General features: G+C 37.1%; 1 protein-coding gene across 5 annotated transcripts; it reads right to left on the bottom strand.

The window, feature by feature from the left end:
* Positions 1-696: 696 nt before the first annotated feature.
* Positions 697-24,149, bottom strand: mlip (muscular LMNA-interacting protein). Of its 5 annotated transcripts, none has more exons than XM_067522292.1 (12): positions 23,975-24,149; positions 18,968-19,078; positions 15,887-15,991; positions 13,926-15,536; positions 13,242-13,313; positions 12,630-12,710; positions 12,464-12,547; positions 12,289-12,318; positions 10,625-10,672; positions 8,704-8,763; positions 8,461-8,583; positions 697-2,309 (listed from the first exon to the last, which is right to left on the bottom strand). In XM_067522292.1, exons 1-12 carry the CDS (start codon positions 24,002-24,004, stop codon positions 2,097-2,099), a joined length of 2,568 nt encoding a protein of 855 aa, XP_067378393.1. In that variant the 5' UTR covers positions 24,005-24,149; the 3' UTR covers positions 697-2,096. The 5 variants fall into 5 exon arrangements, with proteins under 5 accessions (XP_067378393.1, XP_067378403.1, XP_067378412.1 ...); XM_067522302.1 differs by having other exon boundaries at positions 10,625-10,669; XM_067522311.1 differs by having other exon boundaries at positions 12,289-12,315.
* Between the last annotated feature and the right edge of the window lie 2,091 nt (positions 24,150-26,240).

Here is a 26,240-nt window from a genome sequence, read left to right as displayed (position 1 = left end):
TGTACACTGTTGGTGTCACACACCACTTACCCTCCATTTCTACACCAAACTGACTCTATGCAGCCAGTGAAGTGATCAAAAGAGCTCATCCATCAGGTCTTGAAGCCAAAACAGAAGCAATTATTTCCATTAAATTGAGCTCAAAGCATCCTGTATATATGATATATTTAATAATTAAAAAATTCTGCTTTATGCCTGAACACTGACTCATTGTATTTTATCCCACAGATGTAAAGCCAGAAGTGCAGAAGTTTCAAAACTCTCCATATTTTAAACTTGAGTAATAGATAAGTGATTGTCTAACAGCTGTCGAATATTTTTTTTTCATGTTTTTACATAACTTTTACCTTGGATAACTTCTGTATTGGTTTGATGGCTAAATCACATAACTGTTTCTCCAAGACCCCTTTGAGGTTCAGTTTTTCTTTGGGGATTTCTCACCAGATGTAGGAATATCCCAAGGACTCATATGATTGGCCTGTGGTGCTCCTGTTTGCAGTGAAAACATTTCCAGTATTTTCTGTGACAGATCCTTCCCAGGAATATGATGCCTGCACATCCAAACTGTTTCCCAGGTAGATTAGTCATACAATTTTACAAATGTCTTAACTAATATGCAAATTCACATATTGCAACATTTAAAGTTCAGAAAATAGTGGAAGGCAGATATGTTATTACATACAAGTTAAAACATAATCCAGTTTTTCCTTTTATTACAACGTTATTTTCTTTACAGAGTTTCAAGAGTTACATCATTTGCGTGATTTGTTCTACAACTTGAACAATGACCTGTACTATTTGTGAATTCAGCCACCTGCAACACACATTAAAGGTCATATGTTTTCACACTTTTTATTCTTAGTTCAACAAATCTATTTCTGCTTTTGGATGTTCACCAAACTTGTCTCAAAAATTACAGCTTAGCAAACATCTGATGAGCAACGGCAAGTTTGTCAAGCTTCATAATGTGAAATGCTGTGGTAAGAGCCACACTCATCATCTACAATGTTTGGGGAATGCAATTGATTAAGTAAAAAAAAAAAAAAGATAAAAAAGTAGTTATTTCTCCTGTGTGAGGATGCTGCTATCAGAGTTTAGTGTTACTACATCAGCTCTGTCAGCTCTGTCGGGTTTGGCACAGTTTACATTCAATTAACAACAAACTTTAAAAATTTGAGCAAAGAGCAAAACATCATCCTCAGTTTAGCTTGTTCAAGTAATTTATGTAAACTATACTGTCAAACGTGATTTTTCCTTCAAATGTATATATAGTAGCTCTGCTGTGTCTTTAATTACACGTCCTATTTGACAATCTAATAACTTCTTCTCTTTTTGGTGTTTATTTCTGTGACTGAAACCACTAACCTGACATTTATGCAATTCACTTTCTGCCATGATTTGCCACCTACGCACAGGTGAGACAGTAAGAATTAGCCTTGATAATGTCAACCACGCAGCCATCAAGTGCATATCTGACGCCCTATCTGGGTTCTCAGTTTTATAGACATCAGCAGGAAACATTAAAGAATTGAACTCGTCCTTGTTGTTTCTGAGTGCAAAATTCATGGTCACTGCTGAGAAATCAGAAGACTACTTTTGTGAAAAGAGAAACCCAGGGTTTCAGAAATTTTGAGTGATAAACCTCATTATCACTCTAGAAGAGCTGGTTCCATGAACAGTAGGCTCCAAGTGTTATAATCCACTGCTATAAACAAGCATTAATATGGACATGTACTTGTCACAGGGTAATAGTCCTAAACAGTAAATATATCAGATAGAATTGTTCATTTAAAAACAAATTAGGTTTTACAGTTTTGCTTTGGTGTAGAATGATTTCTTCTACTGCATTTCTGAAAGATGCTGCCTTGACTTAGACCTGTGGGACTGCTGAAGCTTAATATGAACCTCATCTATACTTTTATTTCTGCAGCAAACGGGGGCTCTCCATCTTGCCACTGACTTGTTACGTAATTACAGTGTTCCTGGAGAGAAGCTTCAGGACCGCTGTGGAGAGTAGGAATAGCTACAGAGCCTAAGACCTATTCCCACATATACACTGGTACATAAATATTTGTGACAAACATAGCTTTAATCCTTTAAATATGAGTCTCCATCCAGTCCTCAAAAGGATTGGAGGACGTCGAAGTATCTTTCACAAGTTGACTGATGTGGTCTTCAGGCTCTGTAATCTGCAGGTCACATACTGAAAATGGAATCGTCTTTTCCAGATTCCTCTCTTTTCTCAATGTCTGGCCATTCAAGCCTAAGTAAAACTCTCTCTGTGCATCTTCAGAACTTTTATTTTCCACCTGAAATAGACGAAATAGTTTCAAGTTAATCTCTTCTGGAAGAAAATGAACAAGACTCATTAAGATGGAATGTCAGCGGAGTCTAAAGGTTTCTTTTCTATTTAGACTGTTTTCAAGGCACAAATCTTTAAATTAGTTCTCTCTGTTGTTTGTTATTTGCTATATCTCCAACCAAAAAGGTTCTTTCTTTGCCATGAAGAAAGCTAATTATTATAATTCTAATTAAGCAAACTGGCGTGAAATTTGTTGAGGGAGTGTAAAAGGTACTTTTTTCAGAGCCTGCCTAGCTGTAATAAATATTCATTCATCAATTTGTGATAAGTTTTTCCCAATGCTGTAATTCTGCTTCACACACAAAATTATGCTTGTTGGAACACATATTTTAATTATGAATGAACAAAGATAAAATTGACAGGTCAGAGAAAATCCTCATTTTGGCATGAAAATCACTGTTAAAGTCACAGTGCATCTGATTTCAAAATAGACTGCAGCAGATTTTATTGTCTCCAGTGTCGGTGGCAAAAATATCATCTGTCATGTCAAATGTTGATTGCCACCATCTTCCAGAATACTAATTGTGGACTGCAGAGGTCAGTCAGTCTTATGTTATACTAATGACACAGTGTCATCTCACAGCTCTGGAATAACCATCACAAGCATTGTTGCAGCTTCTAACAATAGAAGAAATAATCCGTCAAAATTAATAATCAAATTCTGTTGCTTGCTGCATTTGAAACTGGGCCTCTCACCGGGCTGTAGGGGTGTAGTACAGGAAGTGATGCAGGATATTTTTCTGTTCTCTAGTATCACATTTACGCTCCATTGTTAGGTCAAATATCACGGTTTTTCAGTTTCACAAACATATTATTATCTGTCATTGGACAGATCCCTCTTTATTACTCGTATTAGTAGTATTAGTTGTTGTTGTTGTTTTTATTGTTTTGGTTTTTGACATTTTACTGAGAAACCCACAAAACTCAGAAGAAAACTCAAGGAAGAAGGATTCTGGTGTTGAATATAATTAAATTGTTTAAGCAATTTCTTTGTTTTGTTTTGTTTCAAGAATCAATAAAAGTGTCCCAGGCAATTATTGGTTACTCTCTACCCTCTCTAGAACAGCTATTGCCGTATCTTGAAAAGATACAAACAGACCAGGACAAAATCAATAGCAAGTTGATTTTGTCTAGACAAACAGACTAAAAAGTAACGATTAACCCAGAGCTATTGCTCCTTACTTATTCTGTGCTTTTAGTGTGATTTATTTTTATTATTTTTAATAGAATCAAAAGGAACTATTTCATTTCTATGCCACAATGACAAATAAAGTAATTGAACTGAATTGAATTTCCTCTGCCAAAGCAGGGAGAGCCAGCACTTTTGACACCTGTGGTCAAACTCCCAAAAACTGCATGTCTTTAATTTTGATAGCTGAGCAAACTTTTATTCTACTATGTATTAAAGACCAGTGTACTGTTAAAGCTGTACAGATATGCTTTTTTACCTCTAGGAGAAACAGGAGCTTTATTATTTTCAGTTTCTCTCAAATGCATTGACCTTTATCTTCATTCCTTAGCTTTAACAGATCTTTTGTCAAAATAATTCTCAAATTGACTCAGTTCTTTAATACTTTACTATGATTGAAACGTATTCTAAGAAATACAGTACACAGAAATTTACACAAAGAGATGTTATATTAAAACCTCCATTCTATTCAGGCTGCCACTTGTGATTCTGATTCTAAAGCCACCCTGGATTCAGGTAAGTGATTAAAATATAAATGTGACATTCTAGGAAGCTTCAAAACAAATCAGCCAGAAACACATATTAAATTGGTTTTCTTCTGAACAGATTGTTGTATTGTACACGAGTAAGTTAAATTAGAGCCCAGAACATTCTGCAGGGAGCATGATAAAGCAGCTCCACCAGGAAAACATAACCCGGACCGAAGAAATAAATGACTTAGATATGATATATATCATATATATGATATATACATATCAATATAGTTAACCGTGAAATATAGTTACTGTGAAAGAAAAGTGAGGCCTGAGCTGCAGACATAAAGAAGTAAACAATAAAAAATAAGTAAATAAACCAGAAAAGGGGTAGCTAAGAGAAATATCAGCATAACCCGTAAACTCAAAGAAAAAAGACCTGAATGAACAGCAGAGTGAGTGCTTGGGCTGATATATTTACAGACTGTAAATGTTACTGCTGCCAAAACTGATGCTTTCATGTTTCCATAAACATTCCAACTGTGCATATGGCACAGTTCTGCAAAGGAGAGTTAGCTTGTATAGTAATTGCTCCGGTGGACAAATAAAACTGCATTTACATGTAAACAAATTAAAAAATTAAAAATTTTTGTTTTTCTTCTTAAAATTCAGACAAACTAAGGTCTACAAAGTGTATACTCAAAGTGTAATCCCCACACAGGTCATTTTTCCCTACCCCCTGATACAAGCAACAGGACCATCTGTAGAAACTGCATCCTTTTTGAAGCCAGGATACAAAATGGAGGCCAGTTTTGTTTTTCCTTCTGTCTCACTACCACATTCATTCATTCATTGAGGTTCGGGTTGAGATAAACATGGTTAGGTGTTGATAAAATTTAGGTTCAGTTTACTTATTCATCACATGATGTACTTCAAATGACTACAACAAAGCTTCTCTTTCCTGCATTGCTGACCCTTTCACCCCCACCAACTGCTTCTTAACAAACTTTTCTATGTCTAAATACCAGGTGATTGTGTTTTCTTCTCTACACTGGCTCAGTGTCGCCCTACAGACATGTGTTTACGCTGACGTTAAAATTAAATTTTAATTTTTTTTTCTTAAATTTTTCCTGCTTGTACAACCAACCTGCCTAGTTATATTTTACAAGAGGATGGTCTAACACACTTTCACTGCAAATTCAATGAAGAACTGTCAAGAGGTAAGCCACAGCCAAGCTGAAGCAGCCATTAATAGATCCATTCTAAGGTTCATCGTAAACTGCGCACACAATCAATGCTTATGTCTCTACCTCTTTCAGTATTCATGTGAGCACCAAAGTGCTCATTAACACTCACTGGATAAACTGTGAAACCTTTCTTTTAAAGCATCAAAATAATTCAAAGTAGCCATGAAATAAATACACATAAATATTTAATTATATCAAATCAAAAATCCAAAATTCCTCTGTAAATAAGCATTTTTTCTTCTTCAACAAGGCTACGCAGAATTTCATTCATCCCCAATGCACACTTTAAGCAGAATACTTGGTAATTAAGCAGGTTATATTTGGAACAACAAATTAAAATTAGCAGCATAAAAACTGCATTAACTTAAATTTAGGAAATTGACAGGTCAGGGTTCCCCGTGTACAGGTCACCAGTCTATCTCCAGGCCCACACAGAGAGAACATGCACAGACAGACAACCATTCAGTGTGAATCAACAATTAACCTAACATGTATGTCTTTGGACTGTGTGAGGAAACCCACAGGGTGAGCATACAAAGTCCATACGGAAAGGCTGCAGTCAGCAGGTGGATTCAAACTGGGGACCTTTAGCTGTGAGGCACCATCACTACCCACTCCACCACTGAGCTGCCCTTGACTAAAAATAAAGGTGTATCTATACAGTACATACAAATACATAATTGTAGGAACCTGATAGCAATATTCAGAGTTTGTGAAATGAGGGGGTAACAGCCTGGAAACTTGAAAATTACTTATTCTGTAAGTATCTTTTCTAATATTAAATGGTATCTATACTGTTTTTTACTAAGAAACAATCTCCATTTGTAGGCAACACAGTAGGAACTTAAACTGCACAGTAGGCTATTTTTTAACATGCAAACTCCACATATAAAGGCCTGTGGGTATAAAACCGGGGACCTTCAGCTGCTTCACTATCCACTGAGCACCATTGTGCTGCCTTGCTTAACTCTCTGCATGTTACGATCCACATCACAACAAACCAACTATAAAGTAAAATATTCTTCTAAGACCAGTGGAATAATGTGTTTTTCTGCCTGAATGTAAATGTCTGGCTTTCAATCAAGTCCTCAGCCATGTCAGGAGCATTGATACAGCTCTCTGCAGTGGACAGCATGCCCTGGCAACTGTCATGCTGACCTTGACTTAATAGCCATAATTATTCATTCTGTGTATTATTACACAAAATTCCTAATCTTGTGTATTCTTTATACTGCAGTGCCTTCGGTCTAATAATAAACTGATACCTTATAACACTAATAGTATTCATGATTAAGGATAAAGTATTCTGAAATCTACTACTATGAAAACAATTGTTAATATCTGCAGTCTGCAACAGCCTCTCATTGCTGTTATGACAAAAGATTTATCTGATGAATTGAATGCACACTCATCAGTTTGTCCTGATAGCCCTGAACAATTTACCTGCACCAGGAGGAAAAGTGGAGCTGTTACTCTGATTCCCTTTGGCTGAATAAAGAGCAATAAACATGAGGTGTTGAGATGTATTATCTTGTTTAAGTGGGGTTTTTTTATGCTAAGGCTTTCATGAAAATTCATCATAGATTATTACCACTTGCTTGAGAGGTTTGTAGTTGAATCTCTGACAATGCATTCTTACAGCAAATACTGGAGAAAAACAATCCTCTGTTCCAGTGTTATTCATCTGTATGATACACTGCTCACAGGTCTTTTGGTGAGACATTAAAAACCAGCACAGGGACAACTTTCTCTCTCAATCCAGTTTAACTTGTTTGACATGAAGATGCTTGGATACTCGCCAAGACGTCAGCAGCTTATGAAGGGAAAGGATTCGTCCTCTCAGAGGATTTGATGAGGCTGGCTACTGAGACAGGTTATACGATGAAAATCCAACAAGAGGATGGCTACAGGCAGGAATCCCACCTCATCCAAAACAAGCAGAATTATGTTTGACACCACAGCTACAGTGGATTTCTGTAGGTCCTGATACTGAGAGTCTTCTGAATCCAGTTTCTCTCGGCTCAAAGAAACTGAAGTAATAATAAAATCATGGGGCTATAGCAACAGAGAGCTAAAGGATAAATGGGCTATTGATTTTGTCCTAGTATCAGTGACTCAGTTAATAGAAGGATGGTGGCTGTTCACATTTTTCTCACAACATACTGTATTAATCATTTGACTGAGGACTTTTTTATTTTATATGCATTTTTGCTATTTGGAGTATCAGAGACAAACATTGTTAAAAGTTTATAGAAGGGTTTATATATTTTCAACACTGTGCTCAAACACTGCAGATGACAACCATGCTTACTGATACATGGGCAGAGTGAGGTAATGTTTTTTTTTTTCTAAAATCAAAAATATATAATGTATAGTTAAAAGTAATCGTTTTCCACATCTCGTTGTAGATAAGAGATGTTAAAGAAATAAAGTTAGTTGTGTAACTACTAAATGGCCTGACATTTTTATCACATTTTACCCTCTTTTACACAGACCCTAATGATTCTATTGGTTGTGAGCAGCACAGACACAAAGGAGCAAATAGCTCTTCAGCAACAGAATATGTTTCAGGTGCAGAGTGGTATGATTTTCCAAGGAGTGTGAAGTGGCTTCTTTGAGAATCCAAAAACCCATTTGTTCTGTCTCGCTACAACAAACCTTTTCATCCAAGATGCAGGAAAACTTCTAATTTTGCTGTTACCTCAAATGTGAATCTGCTTTTTAGCTAATAACCAGAAAACTAGTCATTGCTACATTAGGAAAAAAGCTTTATAAAATGTATGACTACAATTTTTAGAACATTAATACTGATTGTTTTATCAAAATATAATGTGGTTCCCTTGGTAGTTTTAGGAGGTATTTTTACTGTTGAGTCAAAATTTGAATGTTGTCATTTCCACCCTTCATAATGAAAGACAAACACCCAATAAAGACTTCTTACATATAAAAATAATAAATGAAGAAATAGTACTGTATCGATCCTTTATGAAAAAAAATCAGTGGCTAGGCTGTTTTGTGGCGACTAATTCTATTTTATCTTTGACAAATGTGCTAAACTCAAGGTTCATTTTTTTATGTAATTCACTGTTATCCTTTACCTGTACTGTGAATTACAATATGGAATTGAAAACATGAACAGAGACAAATTCCTGTAGCTTATATGTTTATGGAAACTAATCCAACTCCTACCTTGCTGTTGCCATTTAAGGTCTTCTTGATGACAGAGGGCCTTAGGTTTGTATGAAACTCTTTTTTGTCCTCCACTCTCAGTCTTGGAATGGCCGTCATTGGGCGAACAATGCCAGGCTTCGTCTGGACAGAGGGAGTCAGAGTTTGATTAAAGAAATGAATTCATTCTCATTCAAATACTGTTAATTCATTATCTTTGGTAAAGAAGTTGCCTAAACAATCCACCAGTAAATGAATGTGTACCATGTTAGAATCTTTATTTCTCTCCACATGGGCAGATAGGTGCAAGCTGCATACCGATGCCTGTATAACATTGTGGAAACAAAAAACCTATTAGTGTATCTTACAAAATTAACATATTGATTAAATCAAATGCATGAGCCTTATTTCTGTTGCAAGCTAAATTTGTGCAGTAAAGGTGACAGAAATATAGCCTATATTTGCATAAAATTATTCTTTTACTATTCAATTATTCTTTCATAAAATTATAGCTTTTAGTGAATGGTACAAGATGATATCCCCATATTTCTATGTCTGGAGCTGGACTTTTAACATAATTAACCGAGTTATCTTGAATACAACGGTAGCAATTACTGGTTTTAGGTGAGTGACATCCAATTTCTCTTTGCAGCCATGGTATTATATAACAAAAAGCACAATGTTTCACAGTCGAACACCGACATCCAACAGTTTATGTTCCTCCTTTGCTGTGTAATTCTTAATATTTTTATAATGATTACAATTTCACATCCAACCTTTGATTACTTGTTGCACCTTATTTTATTCATCAAATTTTTTTTTATAGTCATTGACAGATGTTGAAGGTTTTGGGGTTTGTCTTGGTGTGTTTCTTTGTTGTGGTTTAATCAAATTATTACAACTACCTATGCCTGACTCTGACACACCACAAACAACATTTGGACCATTTTCTACAGGAGGACGATCTGCACCAAACTTGAGGTTAGGAAATGTTTTTGATTTATATGCCATAAACGATCAAGTTTCATTCCACCAAGTCCTCCAACCTTTAAACCCTAGAAGTTTTTTCCTACGTTATATGACCAACAGGGCTGTTTGTTGAAAGAGTGCTTCCCTACAGGCAGGTAGCTGTTAAACATGTGCCCTTTTGGCATCAAAATGGTGGGTGCTTTTCGCTGCAATCAGTTAAAAAAAAAACTGTGGATTAAAATTAGATTGTGAACTGTGCAAACATTGCAGTTTGTTTGCGGTTTTGAAGACTTTAGGGTTAGGTATAGAAATTAAATAAAGATAATTAGACACTAAATAAAGGGTTGCCTCAAAAGTCACAGCTTCCTTAAATGGCACATCTCATGTCACATGACTTCCAACACATGACTGGTTACAACAACTGGATTCTACAACAACTAGTTCTACACTACACTCCGGTCACCTTACGTTTACTACAGCCACTGCATGCATCTTTTGGCTGCTGGTACAATACAAACAATCTAGAGTTGTTTTTCAGAAGGGGACAAAAGTGAGTGATTGCCATCTTTGGTTCCATATGCATAGAGTTAGTGCAGCTGCTGCTACTGTAGGCAAGGATCTAACTTACAGTGACTAAGTGGTCCAGTGGTCAAATTGGCCCAAGGCAATCATTTGTTTCCATCTGAACACACCTTTGGACAGGTGAATAAACATAATCTGTGAGCTAGCCAGGGGGTATACTAAGCTAGGTTAACCTCCAGAGCAATCTTAACACCTCTTAACACTTCATCTGATTCGTCTAAAATAGGAGAGAAACAATTAAAAAGCCAAAATTGAATACATTTCCCACTTTCTTGTACTATTTGTTTAATATCATTGTTTGGTGTCGTTTGGTGTTGGTGCAGAGGTTAAAATGCAACATATTTTCACCAAACAATCAATTATACAGTGTACAGTAGCTCAATTTTTCATTTCATGATGAAAAATATTTTTTTTATTAATTTGAACTACAAAACCCAATGTGTTACTTTTCAGTGTAAATGACTAAATGTTCAGTATTGGCAGCCCATCCCTGTGAGCTTGGGGCAAAATTTAAATAGTAATCTAAAAAAGAATTGAACGTATTGTGAGTGCTGGGTTGTGATGTGGTCCTGTGGGAGTAAAAGCTTGAGAAAAAAAAATGTGTGAGAGACTACACTACATGACTTTTACTCACATATTTGGTTTCACGTCCCAAGGATTTTGAAAGGGTTGAGTTCTTCTGCTGAAAGTGAAAAAGTAAGAAAGAAAGAAAGAATAAACAAATACAACAGAGTGTGGCTTTTCAAAAATTACTGAAGGAAATAAGATAAAAGGAAATCCTTGGTGGACACAACCACAGAATCACTGAACTCAGCAAAAAGTGCGGTGACTTCTTTTTTTCAGTGTGCATGCAACGTTTTAGTATTTATTTATTCTTAATTTTTTTTTTAATTCTTGTCAGGATACTGTAAGTGAAACTCACTTATTCTCCACTTGATCTTGGACGAGCATTGAAAATGACACACACAGACCTCACTTGTTTTCCCTGGGAGCCACAAGAAGAAGCTTTGATGAATAATGAACACTTGTCTTTACATTTCTTGTACTCATAATTATACAGTTAGGATTCACTTTTATCTCACTTCCAGTTCCAGCACTTGTTCCTGTGGCTCAAAGGTTTTCATCATTTTACATTTTATTTCACTTTAATGAGTTACAATTTTAGACTAGCTTGACACACTTTTACCAATGTTTTTATGCAATAGCTCTCAACCATTTTGTCTTACCGTGTAACACCAAGCAGATGATGAAATATGATTTCCCATAAAGATATGTTTTACTTGTAGGATAGTTTAAAAAAACCTTTGATGTACATTATTATTTTATTTAGTCATAGTTATTTTCTGGGCCACAGAATTTCAACGCATTACTTAGATTTACTCTCTAGATGAAACACAGTGTAGCTGGTAAATGTGTTACAAAGTAAATGGACATCAACAGCTTTTTCATAATATTGGTCTAGTGTCTTTAGATTTTTAAAAACTTATTTTGCATGAACAAATATTGGTAAAGATTTTTGATATTAGTTTATTAAATTTAAGTAACATCCATATTTTCATTCCATAAACGTATTTGATTTCAGATTTACATAGTGGTCAGCTGAGAGTTAGATGACCACAAAACCTCTCTCATATCCATCCAGAGCCGATTAGCTTATAGGACACCTTCACTCATATTGAACTTGTTTCCTCTGGTTGTAGTTTGGGTGGTACATGTACATAAATGCCATTAAACTTTCCTTTGATTTCCCTATATCAAAATATCTCTCTACTTCTAACTGAAAAATGCCTCCGGGTGACATCACTTGGAGGAACCTTCAGTTCACATTGTAATATCTTCGTGCGCACACTGTGGAGTTTGTAATCATGGTTAAACTGCTTTTCCAGAGCCCCTCCAGATAACATCATATGAACTCATGATGATGAAAAACTCCTCTGGGTGATGTCATCTGGAGCTTTTACAGCTAGTAGCAGAGGAATATTTTAATATAACGAGGTCATAGGGAAGTTTAAAAGCATTACTGTGCATTTACACCCTAAACTAAAGCCACAGAGAGCAAGTTGAAAATTGATGAATGACAGAAACAGCTACTTGTCTGAGGGTAAAAAAATTAAATCTCTCATGTCTATATCCCATTTGTCTACATTAAAATCAAGAAGATAATGAAGCTCCTATATCCTATATCCTGCTTGATGTTCAAAAACAGCATACATGCACGTGACTAGTACTGATGTTCAAATCAAACATTTTATGAGCTTGTCAAACTTGTCACATGCTGTAAAAGAGTCAACACTTTACCTGTAGGCCGGTCGGTGACTTTAAGGGCTGCTGTGACCAGGAAGTTTTGCACATAAAGGTTTCAGAAACAAACACATCAAATCACTTTTAACATTGGAAATTAACATATGCACCTGCTTAATTTTATGTGAATTCTGATCTAATGATGAAGATGATAGTTAATAACCAAACTCACTGGTGGTGCTGAATTTGCCAAAACCGCATCAATAGCTGCATAAAGTTCCTCTGACTGTTGTCGGAGCTGAGCAGGAGAGCACATCTGTGGAGAGCAAAAATGAATGGTGCTGACAGTCTGTTGTGTGACATGCACTTGAACCTATGATTGATTTGTGCATTAATACCTCAGCGTGGGTGTCCAATGTTACACCTCTGTCCAATGTGTCACAGGGACTGTCTTCTCTCTCCACCTGCTCATCTATTGCCTGAGTGAGTGAGTGCAAAACAGAGTGAACACTGAGCTCTATGCCAAGACTTCTGCTTTCACTGAGTGATTATAGGCCTACACAAATCTTAGACAACATTCCTCCAGACAATTCTTGTCCATCCACTCTGTATTCTTCACAGACAGCGCTTCCTCCTCTGCAGCTCTAAATGGATCACGCTGCAGTGTGAATATGTTTTCATTTCTCACTGAGCCCGAGTTGACTGTAAATGCTTAAAAACGGACGCTCTTTTGGTTCCATTATCTGAAGCTTGTGAACACATGATGTTTCCTATCATTTGTGTCTCAAGTATGAATGGAGTCTATAAATAGACCTTTTATGGAAAAGCTCCGTTTTAATGCAGACATTACAGCTTAGAAGTTTGTTCTTATTTCACATTGTTTGCACAATGCTGCATGTAACTTTAACATTGTGTAACATTAACAAATGTTAAAGTGCCTGCATTAAACTCCCATGGCTGGGTATTTAACAGGATAACTAGATGGATTAGTGTTAAATAAATGCACTCACCTGTTGATCCAATAGAAGAGTGTTTGTAGGAATTGCAGCGAGGGATTTGTAGCTTAACTTAATCCTGTGTGTCTAGAGTTTATGGAGAAAGAAGAGCAGATAATGAACATAAACTAATTTACTATTTCAATTTCAGCATATTAGATAGAATATTCTGACTATCTCACAGGAATACATCCTGTGTGTTTTGTGTCCCTTTAGTCCTGCTTATCTCATGCTGTTGCAGCCTAGTAATCATGCCAAGCAGTCAGCCACACTTGAGATTAAAACCTTCGTTGTGTTGTACCCCCTCATTTGATCAAAAAAGTTACCTTACAACCTACTATTTCACTGACAACCAACAAACCTAGATGATGGCAATACTGGCAATTTTGTGCTGTGACCCAGAAATCAGAGTTTTAAAAGCTGCTGTGGCCATTTCACAATGGCAGGTTTCCTCTTGCTTCAACATGTGACATTTCATATTTGTCATTCATCAGAGCAATCACAGCAAAGCAAAGATCTACTGTATAACAACATAAATCAACGAATGGCAAATAGAAATCTAAGAACAGCACAGAGCAAAGCAGTTGAGTGAAAGCTGTTTTTAACTGCAAATAATATTGTAGGAGAACAGCATGTCCACATGCTGTACTAAATAAAATACTCACTTTAAACAAGGCATGCACATGACAGAGTGGCTACCTTTCTTTTTTTACCCTCCCTGTCACTGCAGTCTGATATTCCACTCCCCGGCCTCGGGGAGGGTGTGGTACGCATGGAGAGAGAGGGTGACGGGGTGAGGTCTCTGACTGGTGGAGCAGGAGATGGTGTAGGTGTGGGGGAGCTGGCGGGTGAGGGCCATCCTGAAAAAACGATAGGTGTGTAGCGGGAAGGGGGCAGGCAGTAAGCTCTGTGAAAACCATGTGATGGTGTGACACTTTTGGCATCAGGGCAGCGCCTCTCTGACTCACACCTTCCTGTGGTGTTTTGTGAAGGAGGCAGAGGTGACGCTGAGTGAGAGGAGAAAACAGGGAACCCAGGGGAACGTGATTTAGAAGACTGAGGCTGAGGAGAGCAGACAGGTGGAGATCTTAGTTGTTGAGACAGTAAGCGAAGCCTTGAGAGAGAGGAACTTGGTGGACGACTCAATTGCTGGGGTGCAAAAGTCTCTTGTTTATTAATAGTTTTAGGGGATGGGGTGAGGGGTTTTTTAAGGTTATCATCACTATGGCCCTTTGAATTGCAGGATTTCAGCTCAGGGGACTTAAAAGTGGAGACATGTGTGTTTGGCAGTGTTGTAGACGATGCACAGGTTGATATATTTTTATGCCTTGGTAGAGGAACACATTCAAAGTTTGGGTGTGGCAGAGGTAGTGGACCTCGGGGTGGACTGTTGCTCTTTGCTGGAGGGGGCGAAATAACCGCCCATCTGGGCACAGTGCTTGAGCAAATTTCCTTTGAACATCTTTTCACTTGAGTTTGAGGACACGTCCTGCTGAGCTCATTTGACTGCAAAGGTGGAGGTGCTGTCACACATCTGTTAGGCTCTCTCTGAACATGGCTCTGAATATCTATAGATGATAATGAAGAGAACTCCATGGGAATGGAAGCCACGCCAGAGGCTGCAGAGCAGGCATTGCAGAAGGACAAGGTCACAGGGTTAACAGGCCAGCAGGGGGTGTAAGGCCTCTGCAGCACAGAGGACAGAACAGGAAGACGGCCTTTTCTCAGAATGGCAGTCAGGAGGGAGAGACGGGTGAGAGGAGGTCGGTGCCGTGGACGAGGGCACCCGAGAGAGACAGAGGAAGACAGGCTTTCACAGGATGAAAAACAGGTTTGAGGGATGTTAACCAAACTACAGCCAGGGGCTAGAAAGTGCTTCTTGATCTGGACGACAGCAGGGGAGAAGATGCCGGAGAGAACAGATGAGCAGGGGGAGACAGTGCGGCTGAAAGAAGCAGGAGAGGTTACAGAAGAAAGCTGCACAGCAGGCCAGCTCGTCTCTTTGTCGGAGCCTTCTGAGAGGATGGACTCTCTGGATGAAGCTGGGGTGGGGAACAGATCTGAGCAGAGTGTGGGGCTCGTTCTGTCTTCTGACACAGACGCTCTATTTGCAAAGCAACCTGAGCTAACCCCTGCATGTCCAAAGGTGTCATGACGCTGCTGCTGGGAAGTGCCCCTGTGTTTATCCACAGCTGTTTCCATAGAGCCCGTCAGGGTGGCGACATGATCGGGTGTATTTTCAGACTGAGAGCTGAGTGAGGGAGAGGCTGTGCTTTGAGAGAGGCTCACGTGATACAGGGAAGGCTTCCACTAAAAAATAAAACAAGTGAAGGTTGCGATTACTGAAAATATGTTTATATTTCAAATTCCAAAAACCTGAACCAAATTAATTGTAACAATATTCTGTAAATTACATCTAATATATACATAAAGCATGAAACTAATCTGATGAAGTTCTTTAAAAGAAGAGCTAAAATAAACCCATTATATTCAAAACTTCTTACTTGATTCTCATTAAACTGTCAGATTTGAAAAGTAATAAATGTCTAATGTAGACAATTTGTTTTTTAAATTATTTCCAAACAGTGGCAAGTGTATTTTAAAAAGAATTATTAATAATAATATTCCACACAAATTGAGAATTATTGCATTGTACTTACAGTAAACTTTGTCTCTGGATGAATTATGTTTCCTGTTCTTCCCTCCACGGAGTCTTTGAGAAAAACAGTCTCTGCTGTGAACATCTCCCCATCCGTCATGGTCTCCTGTCCAGAGATAATAAAACAAGAGTTTAGGCGGAAACTGAGCGAGTGAAACCCACGAAAACCAGAGGTGACCTGTAGAGAGCCTCTCCAAGCTTGGGGTGTTCTTGATTTGACCACACACATATATTTCACATGTACACGCACATGTCCTGCGGATGGTGGTGTGGTGCATGCCTCATATGCAAAACTGTAACAGCTGAGGCTGAGTCAGTGGACACACACCCACAGCTTTGAAGTGTATAAATAAGTTCGATGTCTCCAAACAGTTGACTTTTATTTTGTTTATGTATTGTGTTACGTTGTTGTCCTTCATTGTCCTGCCAAACTAAGCTAACATTGGGCTAATTTTGCAGACTGATTTTTCCCTGACTTACCTCTAATAAATTTTGATTTTCCCTGATTGAAAAATACCATTATTTGTTGATCTGAAGGATGCTGGACAAAAAGACACATAACACATTTTTGGAGTTTGAGGGGTAATAGAAGGGTAGTTAGGCTTTTTAGTTAAGAAGTTGTGCATGTTCTCCTTGAGTGTCAATGTCTGTGATTATCTGATGACCTTAGGGTCTAACCAGTCTGTCACTCAGTGTCATGTGAACTTGGCTCCAGACCCCCATGACCATTGGGAATAAGACGGTAGGTAATGGATTATGGAATGTGTAGTTTTGAAACTTGGAACTCTCAGTTTTGCTACAATAGCTTCGCAGTAAACAAACAAGATGTAACATACACATCCTATTACATATTACATACATCATATTACATATTCCATGCTTTTGGAAGGACCCAGATTAGCCGTTTGTTCCCTGTTTCCAGTATTTCCTAAGATGATCTAACCTACTTCTTACCCTAACTTAATCAATGGTGCAATAGCATCAAAGAAAACCAACCGGTGCCTAAACATTCAAATTCTTTTATAAAGTCATGGTTGTGTTTCTCCTTGTTTATAGGCATTGTGCTAAACAAAGCTAATTGGCTGTTACCTCTAGTATACAGATACAAGTGAGAAAAATACTAAAATAACATTCAATTTAAGCAACAGGACATAGATGTACTCTTCCCTGGTGTCAAAATAACACTTCTAATTGCCTCGAATGTCAAAAATACTCTTATTAACTGTAAGAGTTGTGTCCAGGCTGGCTTACAAACTGTTCAGCTCCAGGTGCTATATTTCCCCACAATTATAATGTCATATTTGCCAAAAATGTTGCAATAATTTGAAACTATTATGCAGCATTTTGAGCTTAGTGCACTACACTCAACAGGGTTTTAGGCCTAAATTTGTGGCCTGTCATGCTCCTTCTAGACAAGAACATATTGTTTTATTAAAGTGCACTGGTAGCTCCATGGATAGAACAGAGGGATGGGATGCAGAAGCCACGGAGATCTAATCCCAGGCTACCCACCAGGTTTGTCCCTCAGCGCTAGCTCTCCGGGCAACCCCCTATGGCTGCCCCCTGCTCCCCCCAGAGGGATGGGTCAGAATTTCATTGAAACACGTATGTGCAATATGTGTATTTGATCACTGACAATAAAGGTTGTTCTTCTTTTAAACGAAATTAAATATAGTGTGAAAATGTAAATCATCTGTGTGTGCTGAAACACTGTATTGTTCAAAGTCTTCAATTGTACACAGCCTTTTATTATAATGTCAAAAACATGGAGGTCTCACACTCCTTTAGCTAATATTTATGGATGACACTGAGAAACTAATACAACCACCCCCCCCCCTCCATTGGGAAGACCTTTGAAGTGGCATCCAACAGCCAGAGAGCTGCCTTTGAGCATCAGAATCAGTTGGCTATGAGTCACCCAGGCTCGTGGTGTTGGATGGACATCCAACCGCACATTACTTCATTCAGCTCTTGACTCCACTGGGGGTCCTGACTGACTCTTGTAGCTAAATTAAAGTTAGTGTGCAAGCAGTTCCCATGTGTTCCCAGGTGTTGCTTAAGATAAAAAAAATTATAATATTAAAAATAATCATTAAATTAAACTGTCAAAAACAGACGTAAATGGTGTTTGTTTTTGTCCATTTACACACTAATATTTTCTGTTTCTTTGCCTTTTATTGCTATTTTTGGTCTTTTCTTTCTTTATAATAATCACTTTTTAACAGCTCTGATTCTCTGTTGATAATTTTTTCTCAAAATTTTTGAAAACCAATTTGCTTCTTTATCCCTGAAAACAAGCCTGACTGATGTCTGTTCCTCTGTCTGGAAGGTTGTGGCATAGCTGCTACAGGGCTACAGGCAAGAGTCAGATGGATTCTTCACATGCCTTAATTCTCCAGCTGCCAACATGATTATTCACTACATTTGTGTCACTTTAAAATGCCTTAAAGTTGTGGACTCATGGATAAATTAATTTAAATATTTTATAATTCAGAGGAATTTCACAACATGTCCATTATTCGAATTAAGAGTTTAGTCCACATTCACAAATTATTTTGCCTTTACTACTGAGAGTTTGAATAAATACTGATTAATGTGTAATTTTGAAGAATTTCTATTGCCGCAAAATTCGTAAGCAAGGCTTGTTAGCTGTGTGACAAAGATAAAAACAAAGTGGTCCAGGGGCATTAAACTCCTAATCTATAATATTCTGAAATATGATGCTGCAGGTTCAGAAACTGTGTTTTTGTAATGAGTGAGTAGACAGTAATAGCTCAGTTTAAATGCTACTAAGTGTCTAAATATCTTTCTTTATGTGGTTGATAATCTCTGCACATGCAAAGTTTACAAAGCAGCTACATGTAAACAAGACGACTCAATACTGTAAATCAATGTGTAAAACTAAGATGCATTTTAATAAAAAAAAACTTGTAATGAGCAGAAATAATGTTACAAATGATTAAAGCAACTTTACCTGAACTCACAGAATAAGCCAAAAGGACAACACAATAAATAAATACAAAATAAAAAAACAAATAAAAAATAAATACAAAAATCTTTCCTTTGTTTGCTCCAGATGTACCTTTTTCTGTTTTCCTGTCTGAGCGCCAGATCTCTGCTCAGCATTGATAATACTTTTAACCACTGGAACAAATGTGAAGACAGATGGTTCGGCTGGCAACCCTATAGAAACCTGTAAAGTAGAGAGGATAAGAAAAAATGTATCCCCATGTAACAAGTGCTTGGTTATAATTTCCCAGTAAATTCTCGATCAAGGACTTGTTTAAACAACTATGTTTACAGTCAGGGATGAGTTCAGTTTTCTGGACCTTTTCTACTAAAAAAATAGTTTGAGGGATGTTTAAGAGAAAGAAAAATTAATTACCCACTCTCAACATTTCTACTTGTCACAGCGGAATTATACTGGATTTCTTTTGGTTACATAACTACCTCGATGGTAATGATCCATTATTTCACTCACACAAACACACATGCACACACACACACACGCACACACACACACAAACACATATTAGGATATTCAGCAGCCTGCAGCTCAAAGCCTCAACGCATCCAGACTCATTTAGTTAAATGGGCTTATGTTCTCCTCTGCATATGACAAATGTATTCCATAGTGACCGGAATAAACAGGCTTATCGGTTCAAACTAGCTCCTCTAGCGTCCTCTGTCAAGACGCTGATTCTCAAATTACTCTTGGTGTTTGCTCCTCACTGCATCATAAACTACCTGCATATCCTTCATGCATCACTTTATTGCCATTGCAGTTGTTTTTCTTTGTGTGACTTTCCCACTGTGTGGTTTCTGAATCTTGAATCACAGCTTTTAACTTCACATTGTGTCATGGTTGATATTTGGACATATTCCCATGTCATGACCCACAGCAACTCATAGCTAAATTAATGACTAATGACTAATAACTTTTAGCACCCTGAATCTATTTTTGATTGCATCATTACTAAAATATTAATAATTCTAATCATTTTTTAATATACCAACTCCCTTGAAACATATTATCCAGGGACAAACAAGCACTTGGTGTAAACTCTGCAGAGTTGATCTAGCACATCTTGTTCTCGGCGTTTATGGATAACACAGTGAGATAATTTACTGTCCTTGGTGCAGGTCATGCTGAAAATTCATGGAGGTGCACCAGTGAAATTTGGTGGGCAAAAACCTCCATACAAACATGAGCCACTAATATCTCTGTGGAAATACTTAAGGAATCTGTAAGAAATCCCATTCAAAGGGGCCATCATGAGGTTTCCAGTTACTAACCTTAGTCCAAATATTAAGCTTATGTATATTTGCAAAAACTATTATATTCAATATAGTGTGAAGTGTTGATTTATCCTACATGTTGTTCCAAAATGCAATGCACTGTTTTGAGTTTGCCAAGGTGGTAATACAGCTCTCATGGTAGTTTGGGTTCAGTGGCATTTACACATAGCATATTTATACTGTGGCTGTAAAACATTTAATGTAAAAAGATTTCCTATTGATTCTTTCCGCAGCAATTAAAGCTCACACTCATTAAAGATTTTTCCACTGCTAATGCGAGTTAATGTGTTGTGGTTGGTTTTAAACTCTCATCTCCTTGTTTCACAGCAGATGCCTCAAGTTCAGCTAAGCCCCAGTGTTTTAAATACCTGTGGAAATACTTTTTTTTATTTCTTTGTTTTGAAATGTAAAACTGTATTCATAACTTGGGAACTGTACCTTAGCTTAGAGTGTATTTCAAAGATGTTTTCAATTCCCTATGGCTTTTTACTTTGCATTATTTAAGATAACCCTATGCTGATTCTTGACAGCACTTTACGATATTTTCTGTTACATCTACCCATGTTCATTTGGCCAGTTTTCTAAGTAGTGCTCATTGTCGCACCCTGATGTAATTAAAATGTCATTTTTTTCCCTCTTTCTTTGTTCTGTTTTAACTATCAGTTTTCTCATAAATAATTATCATACAGTATATATTCTTAGAACATGTTTATATCTTTAGTATGTATACTCCTACCCTGTACTTTCCTATCCCGATCCCAACTGTTGTTCCTTCTATGATTATACCCTTTCTGCTCATCGTCACTACCCCTCCTCACTTCTCCAACCCCGATGCACCATCACAAGCAAACACACCCTGTACATAGGTAGCACATGTCTTGTCTTTTTGTCATATCTCACACTGTGGTTATGCTGTTATGTTTTGTAATTTGTACATGTCTTGTCTTTTTGTCATATCTCACACTGTGGTTATGCTGTTGTTTTTAATTTGTACTGTTTTGTTTTTTTGTTGTTGTTGTTTTTGTAAATAAAAAAAATGTTTTGTTCTCATGGATAATGTTTTCAGTTAAACTGTCGCTAGAGCTTTCATTTATGCTAAGACCTTTAGACTCATATTTTACCATATGCCAATAGGTTTACTTCTACTTTAAACACACATAGTCACTCATGAGTATCTTTAATAGTAACTACTGTATCTATGCACTGGAAAGTCACTATAGCATCTGTTCAGCATGTCTGCCCCTTAGATTCCTATTAAATTCTGGATGTCTGTTTACACATTGCACACTAAATTGATTTGTTTGTATCAGTTAGTTTTTAAGCTAATAGTTATGATGCTTTTTTAATTCTATGTGCCTTGTGTTTTGTGTCTTGTGTTATATTCGGGCTTTAGGGATAAGATTTCGGTTGACTGTAAAAAAAAACACGCTTCTCGAATCTTGAATATTGAATCCTGTTTGAGTGCTACAGTATATCTTACTTTTAATTATTGAAAAAATGTTAAGTCTGTTGGACCCCAGAGTTTTAAACCTGAATTTGCAGAAACAAGTTATGTTACTACATATTATGACAATAAATACTGGTTGATTGAAGTTGTTTTTATTTTTTTGTTTGTTTGTCCAAATTTCCAAAAAAGAAACAAACTTTGCAGACACAGATCTCTACAAAGTAATAATAATAATAAGAAGAATTTTTAATCAATTAAAAAGTCAACAAAACAGAAAATAATTTATTTTCTCAATGCAAATAAGTGGTTATTTGCTCCCTTCAAAGTAACTCGCCTAAATCGTTAACGGTGCAGCAAACTGGTTTCATACTGTGGGTCACACAGTTGGTTAAATGGACATAGAGTAGCTTTTCCTCAAAAGCCAAGTAACTGCACAAAAAGGAGACTTGCAATGGAGGACACCAAGACACCTATGATTCTTCTAAAAGACTTATTGACTTCAGCTGCTGAGCTGGTAGAGACTGCAAATACAAGTTTACGTGAGACTGGCAAAGAGAGGGAACAAAATTGACCTTTTTGATCATTAGAATAGACAAATGGCTGGTTAAGAACTCTGTGTACAGTCTCTCCCATCCCAAAATATTAAACTAAATTATTCTGTGTTGCAATACAACAAAAATGTATTTATTTAGTAATACTTCACTATGTACAGTGTGTATTTTCAATTTAGCTCACGCTTTACTTGTAACTACTTTTTTACTTATAATTAAGCATTTTTATGTTGAGCTCAGGTATTTCTTCTGCCACCTTTCTTACACATAGAAACATAATTCTCAAGATGTGAGACATTTATTTGTATTTTAGGGAACAAGACATTTATCTTTAAGATACCAGTGCATCTGTAATCAGCTATAAATAAAGATACACAACAAATGCTTTGGCTAAAATAGTCATGTGCCATCTTATAAACTTGTTTATGTATTTATGTTCTTATGTAACCTCCCTGTTTGCATGTCCTCTGTAGTCATAACAGAGTAACTTTATACTATGAAAGGTTAAAGTGAGCATTTCCTACTTGGCCAGTGGAGCTCTCTTGAATGTTTAATTGCATGGAGGGTTGCCGAGGTCATGCCGTCCTCATAGATCACGTTTCCCGCCACCACAGGTTCACTGTGCTACATGTCGTGTCACTGTGTGCGTGCTCTCAGTCAGTTATTTCTTGTGGCATGCTGGACTCGTCCAAAGGACCAAACAAGCAACACTGAATCATTACTTAAACCAGATCATTCTCATAAACACTGACCAACCAGAAAGTGGAAAATAGCATTTCCTGTGATTATACTTGTATTGACTAGCACAAGTTTAAGAACCACCGTATATTTTTCAATGGTTCTATACATTATTTACATCATATATTGTTGCCAGAGATGATGATCAACTCATGCCATATGAAGCACATGGCCTAATCTTGTGCAGATTAACAGCACAATTACTGCGGTAAATCGGAGACTGCCTTGCTCCACAGTCTACACTGTGCCTTATTAAAAGCATAAACATTTAGGTGTGTCTGTGATTAAAGAGTTTAGTTACAGACAAACACACAGCCCCTCCCACCAGAATAGATAAGAGCATGCAAATATAGCCCACTGCCAGCTTCTACTGAGCACACTATGTTATCTCTGCAAACCCTAACCCAAATAATAATAATATGATGTCTTATCCACAAAGACTAAATCAAGAAAAAGTGCATACATGCCTGCAAATCATCTGTCATGAATACATGCTAAATGTATCAAGCGCCTCCTGATGTTAAAGTACAATGATGAGTTAAAGAATCATGAGCGTAAAGCATGTGCTTATTTATACACTTTGCTCGTTAATCACACCATGCTAAAACTAATGCAAACACATTAAATTTAAAAAACATAACAATTTACATAAATTCTCAAAACTGTTTTTTTCTGTGCATTTAGATTCATGTGAAAGCAGTTTTCTGACCATTATTCAACCTGTGACAAGAAGAAACAGTATCATGTATCAAGTAGATGTGCATTAGTGTATAGTGTTTATGTGTGTTTATGTGTGTAAGACTGGAAGTTGGCAGCAAAGGACAGGTTACTCAAAGCGGGTGTGGGAAGGGAGTAGTGTTGATGGATTGAATCCAAATTCTTTAACTGGTTTTGTTTTCAATTTGAATTTAGCTTTGAGGTACAAATGTTGTCCTAAAACAGAATCAACAGTCAGGAGTGTAAATGTAGGTCAGTTATACAAACAAGTTATTTAATCGAAAGATTTTCCTTAAATCTTTTCATTAGAAAAATATCTATTTCTATAGCCTCTTACCTGCCCCAGGCTCACATACAAATTCTCCATTTCTGCCCAAACTCCACTGCATCCAGCAGCGTTACTTGTCTTCTTTGGACAATTTCTGTCCAGACTTCACACACTGATGAGAGCAGATATGGAAAGCAAGATGCCCTCTCCTCAGCCCGTCTCATGAAGTTCAGAGTGGATTACCTTTGGTGTTTGTATCGCCCTGTTGATTTCCTTTTATAGACCAATAATAGCCACAAATAGCTCTCAGCCTACTGGGCACCAGTAACAATGGTTACACTGGGGGCTACGAGCAAAACAACTTTGCCACAGAAATAAACTTGCTTATTTTCTCTCCATAAAAAACACATTTCTTGGCTGACTGAGCTCTCATCAGAAAAAAAATAAACAGATTTAAAGTGACTGTATTGATCAGACAGAGAAGAGAAAAATAATTCCCAAGAAAATAAGTGCTCCTGTGGAGAGTCGAGCATTTGTCTTAAATTTTCTCCACTGAGGATGATGACAATTACATGATTATCAATTACATGATTATCCTCATCGTGTTACAAATTGATGAAAGCCCCTTTTTAAACTCAGGTCTTGTGTGTAGAACCTGCATTGTGTGGTGGAGGTATTGACAGAACTCTGAATAAAGGCATCTCTGGCTGTTTGAACGTGCTAAACACAGAGAAGTGCTCTTGTGTGTGGGCAGAACAACATCCAGCACAGTTTTTTCAACTACAAAATACTTCTATTATAACCATTCTAAAAAATATATAAGACGGTCATTTAAGCTACAGAAATTGTGATCCCCATCCAGCAAACTTCACAGCATGATAAGAGTTATCAGACAGCTTGAAAGCTTGCTACGTTGACTTCTGTGTTCCCTTATCAGTGAGTGAAAGCAGACCTCTGGAGAAGAAACTAATCCTTTAAGTACACTACATTCTTCAATTCTGTTGCAGCTGTTCTTGTCTTTTTTCCACCCCACTCTCCCTCCCCAGGTCTGTCTTTGGCAGCCATACAGAGAGTATCATAATAAGACAAAGCATACATCAACACCAGTGCCTGATCCTTTTTTAATTTACCTCTGGTGTTGAATAGTCTCTTGAAAAATTATTCATACTGAAAGGCTCAGGATAACAAGCCTCTGATGAGTGTCTGGCATGTAAATATGTAAGGTTTTTGGGAATAAATTTTTAAGTAACATTTATACAAAAACTTTTTAGATTAACCATTTGGTTTAATGGTTATTGTACAACTTAATTCCAATACATGTGGAAAAGACAGCAAGTCTATAATAGCTTTAATATATAGCTTTTAGCCTCAGGGAAACTCTTTGATACTGAAACGCTGGATATAGCCTTGTGTCAGCCCATTAGTGAAGACCCCCAGAGACGTGTATTTAACTAAGCCAATCTACTGTTTTATCAGAAATTGCCTTGATTATGATTTTTCAGTTTAAACTGCCAGAGTTTTAATGTGCAGTAGGATATTTATACCACCACCACCACCAAAGACATAGTTAGATAGAAGCAACCTTTTCATTGTAGCAAACTATAATCATGTGTGCTGGCTGAAATGATAATTTTCCCTCTCTGACAAATTATAGAGAAAAGGATTCATTTTACGATTAGAATTAAACAAAAGCGATTGGTGAACATAGATATTAATATAATAAAAAAACTGAATACAGTCAGGAACAAGAAGCAAAAACAGTGTGTTGAGCTGAACAAGGTAAATTTTTCCTTTTGTTTCTTATTCTGTTGAAAAATTCAGCTTTTTTTTTTTTTCCGATGCTGATAAAATTAGTGTTGGTTTAAGTGATCAAATTGCAAATACTCTAATACATTTTTCAAACCTTGGTATAATAATTTACTATAAATACATTGAATGACTGGATATTAGCAGTAAATGTAGAATAGCAAATACTTGTACACATGCATGCATGTTCTAATAAATAAAGATATTGTTTTCCCTATAGAAATGTCGACTCCACTTGTCCCCGATTTATTATTGAGTGGTTCCAATCTTTGCTCATCCTTCTCACGTCTTCCTAGTGAATTTACATGGACACCTCTTGAAACAGGTGTAGACTCAAGTCTCACATTATAAGCCCAACCTGTCAGTAATAGACTGAATTGAAACGTGCACATCCTCTGGGAAGATTATACCCCAGCAGACAAGTGTCACTGCACTGCAGCACTGGGAAACCAGCAGTGATGTCAGTGCATATATGGTCAGGAGCAAAAACACACTCACAGTGATGATATTAAACAATCCAGTCCTACAC

This window comes from Channa argus, chromosome 1 (assembly GCF_033026475.1).
Source record: "Channa argus isolate prfri chromosome 1, Channa argus male v1.0, whole genome shotgun sequence".
Classification (NCBI taxonomy): Eukaryota; Metazoa; Chordata; class Actinopteri; order Anabantiformes; family Channidae; genus Channa; species Channa argus.
This window is presented reverse-complemented; position numbering and strand designations above follow the sequence as displayed.

What these genes read in the sequence shown, in the direction of transcription:
- mlip (XM_067522292.1), bottom strand. Translation starts at nt 24,004, where the DNA reads ATGGAGAATTTGTATGTGAGCCTGGGGCAG. An exon ending in TGTATGTGAGCCTGGGGCAG is followed by an intron (nt 19,079 to 23,974) that starts GTAAGAGGCTAT and finishes TCTACTTTACAG; the next exon opens with GTTTCTATAGGGTTGCCAGC. An exon ending in CATTGGACACCCACGCTGAG is followed by an intron (nt 12,548 to 12,629) that starts GTATTAATGCAC and finishes TGCTCTCCACAG; the next exon opens with ATGTGCTCTCCTGCTCAGCT.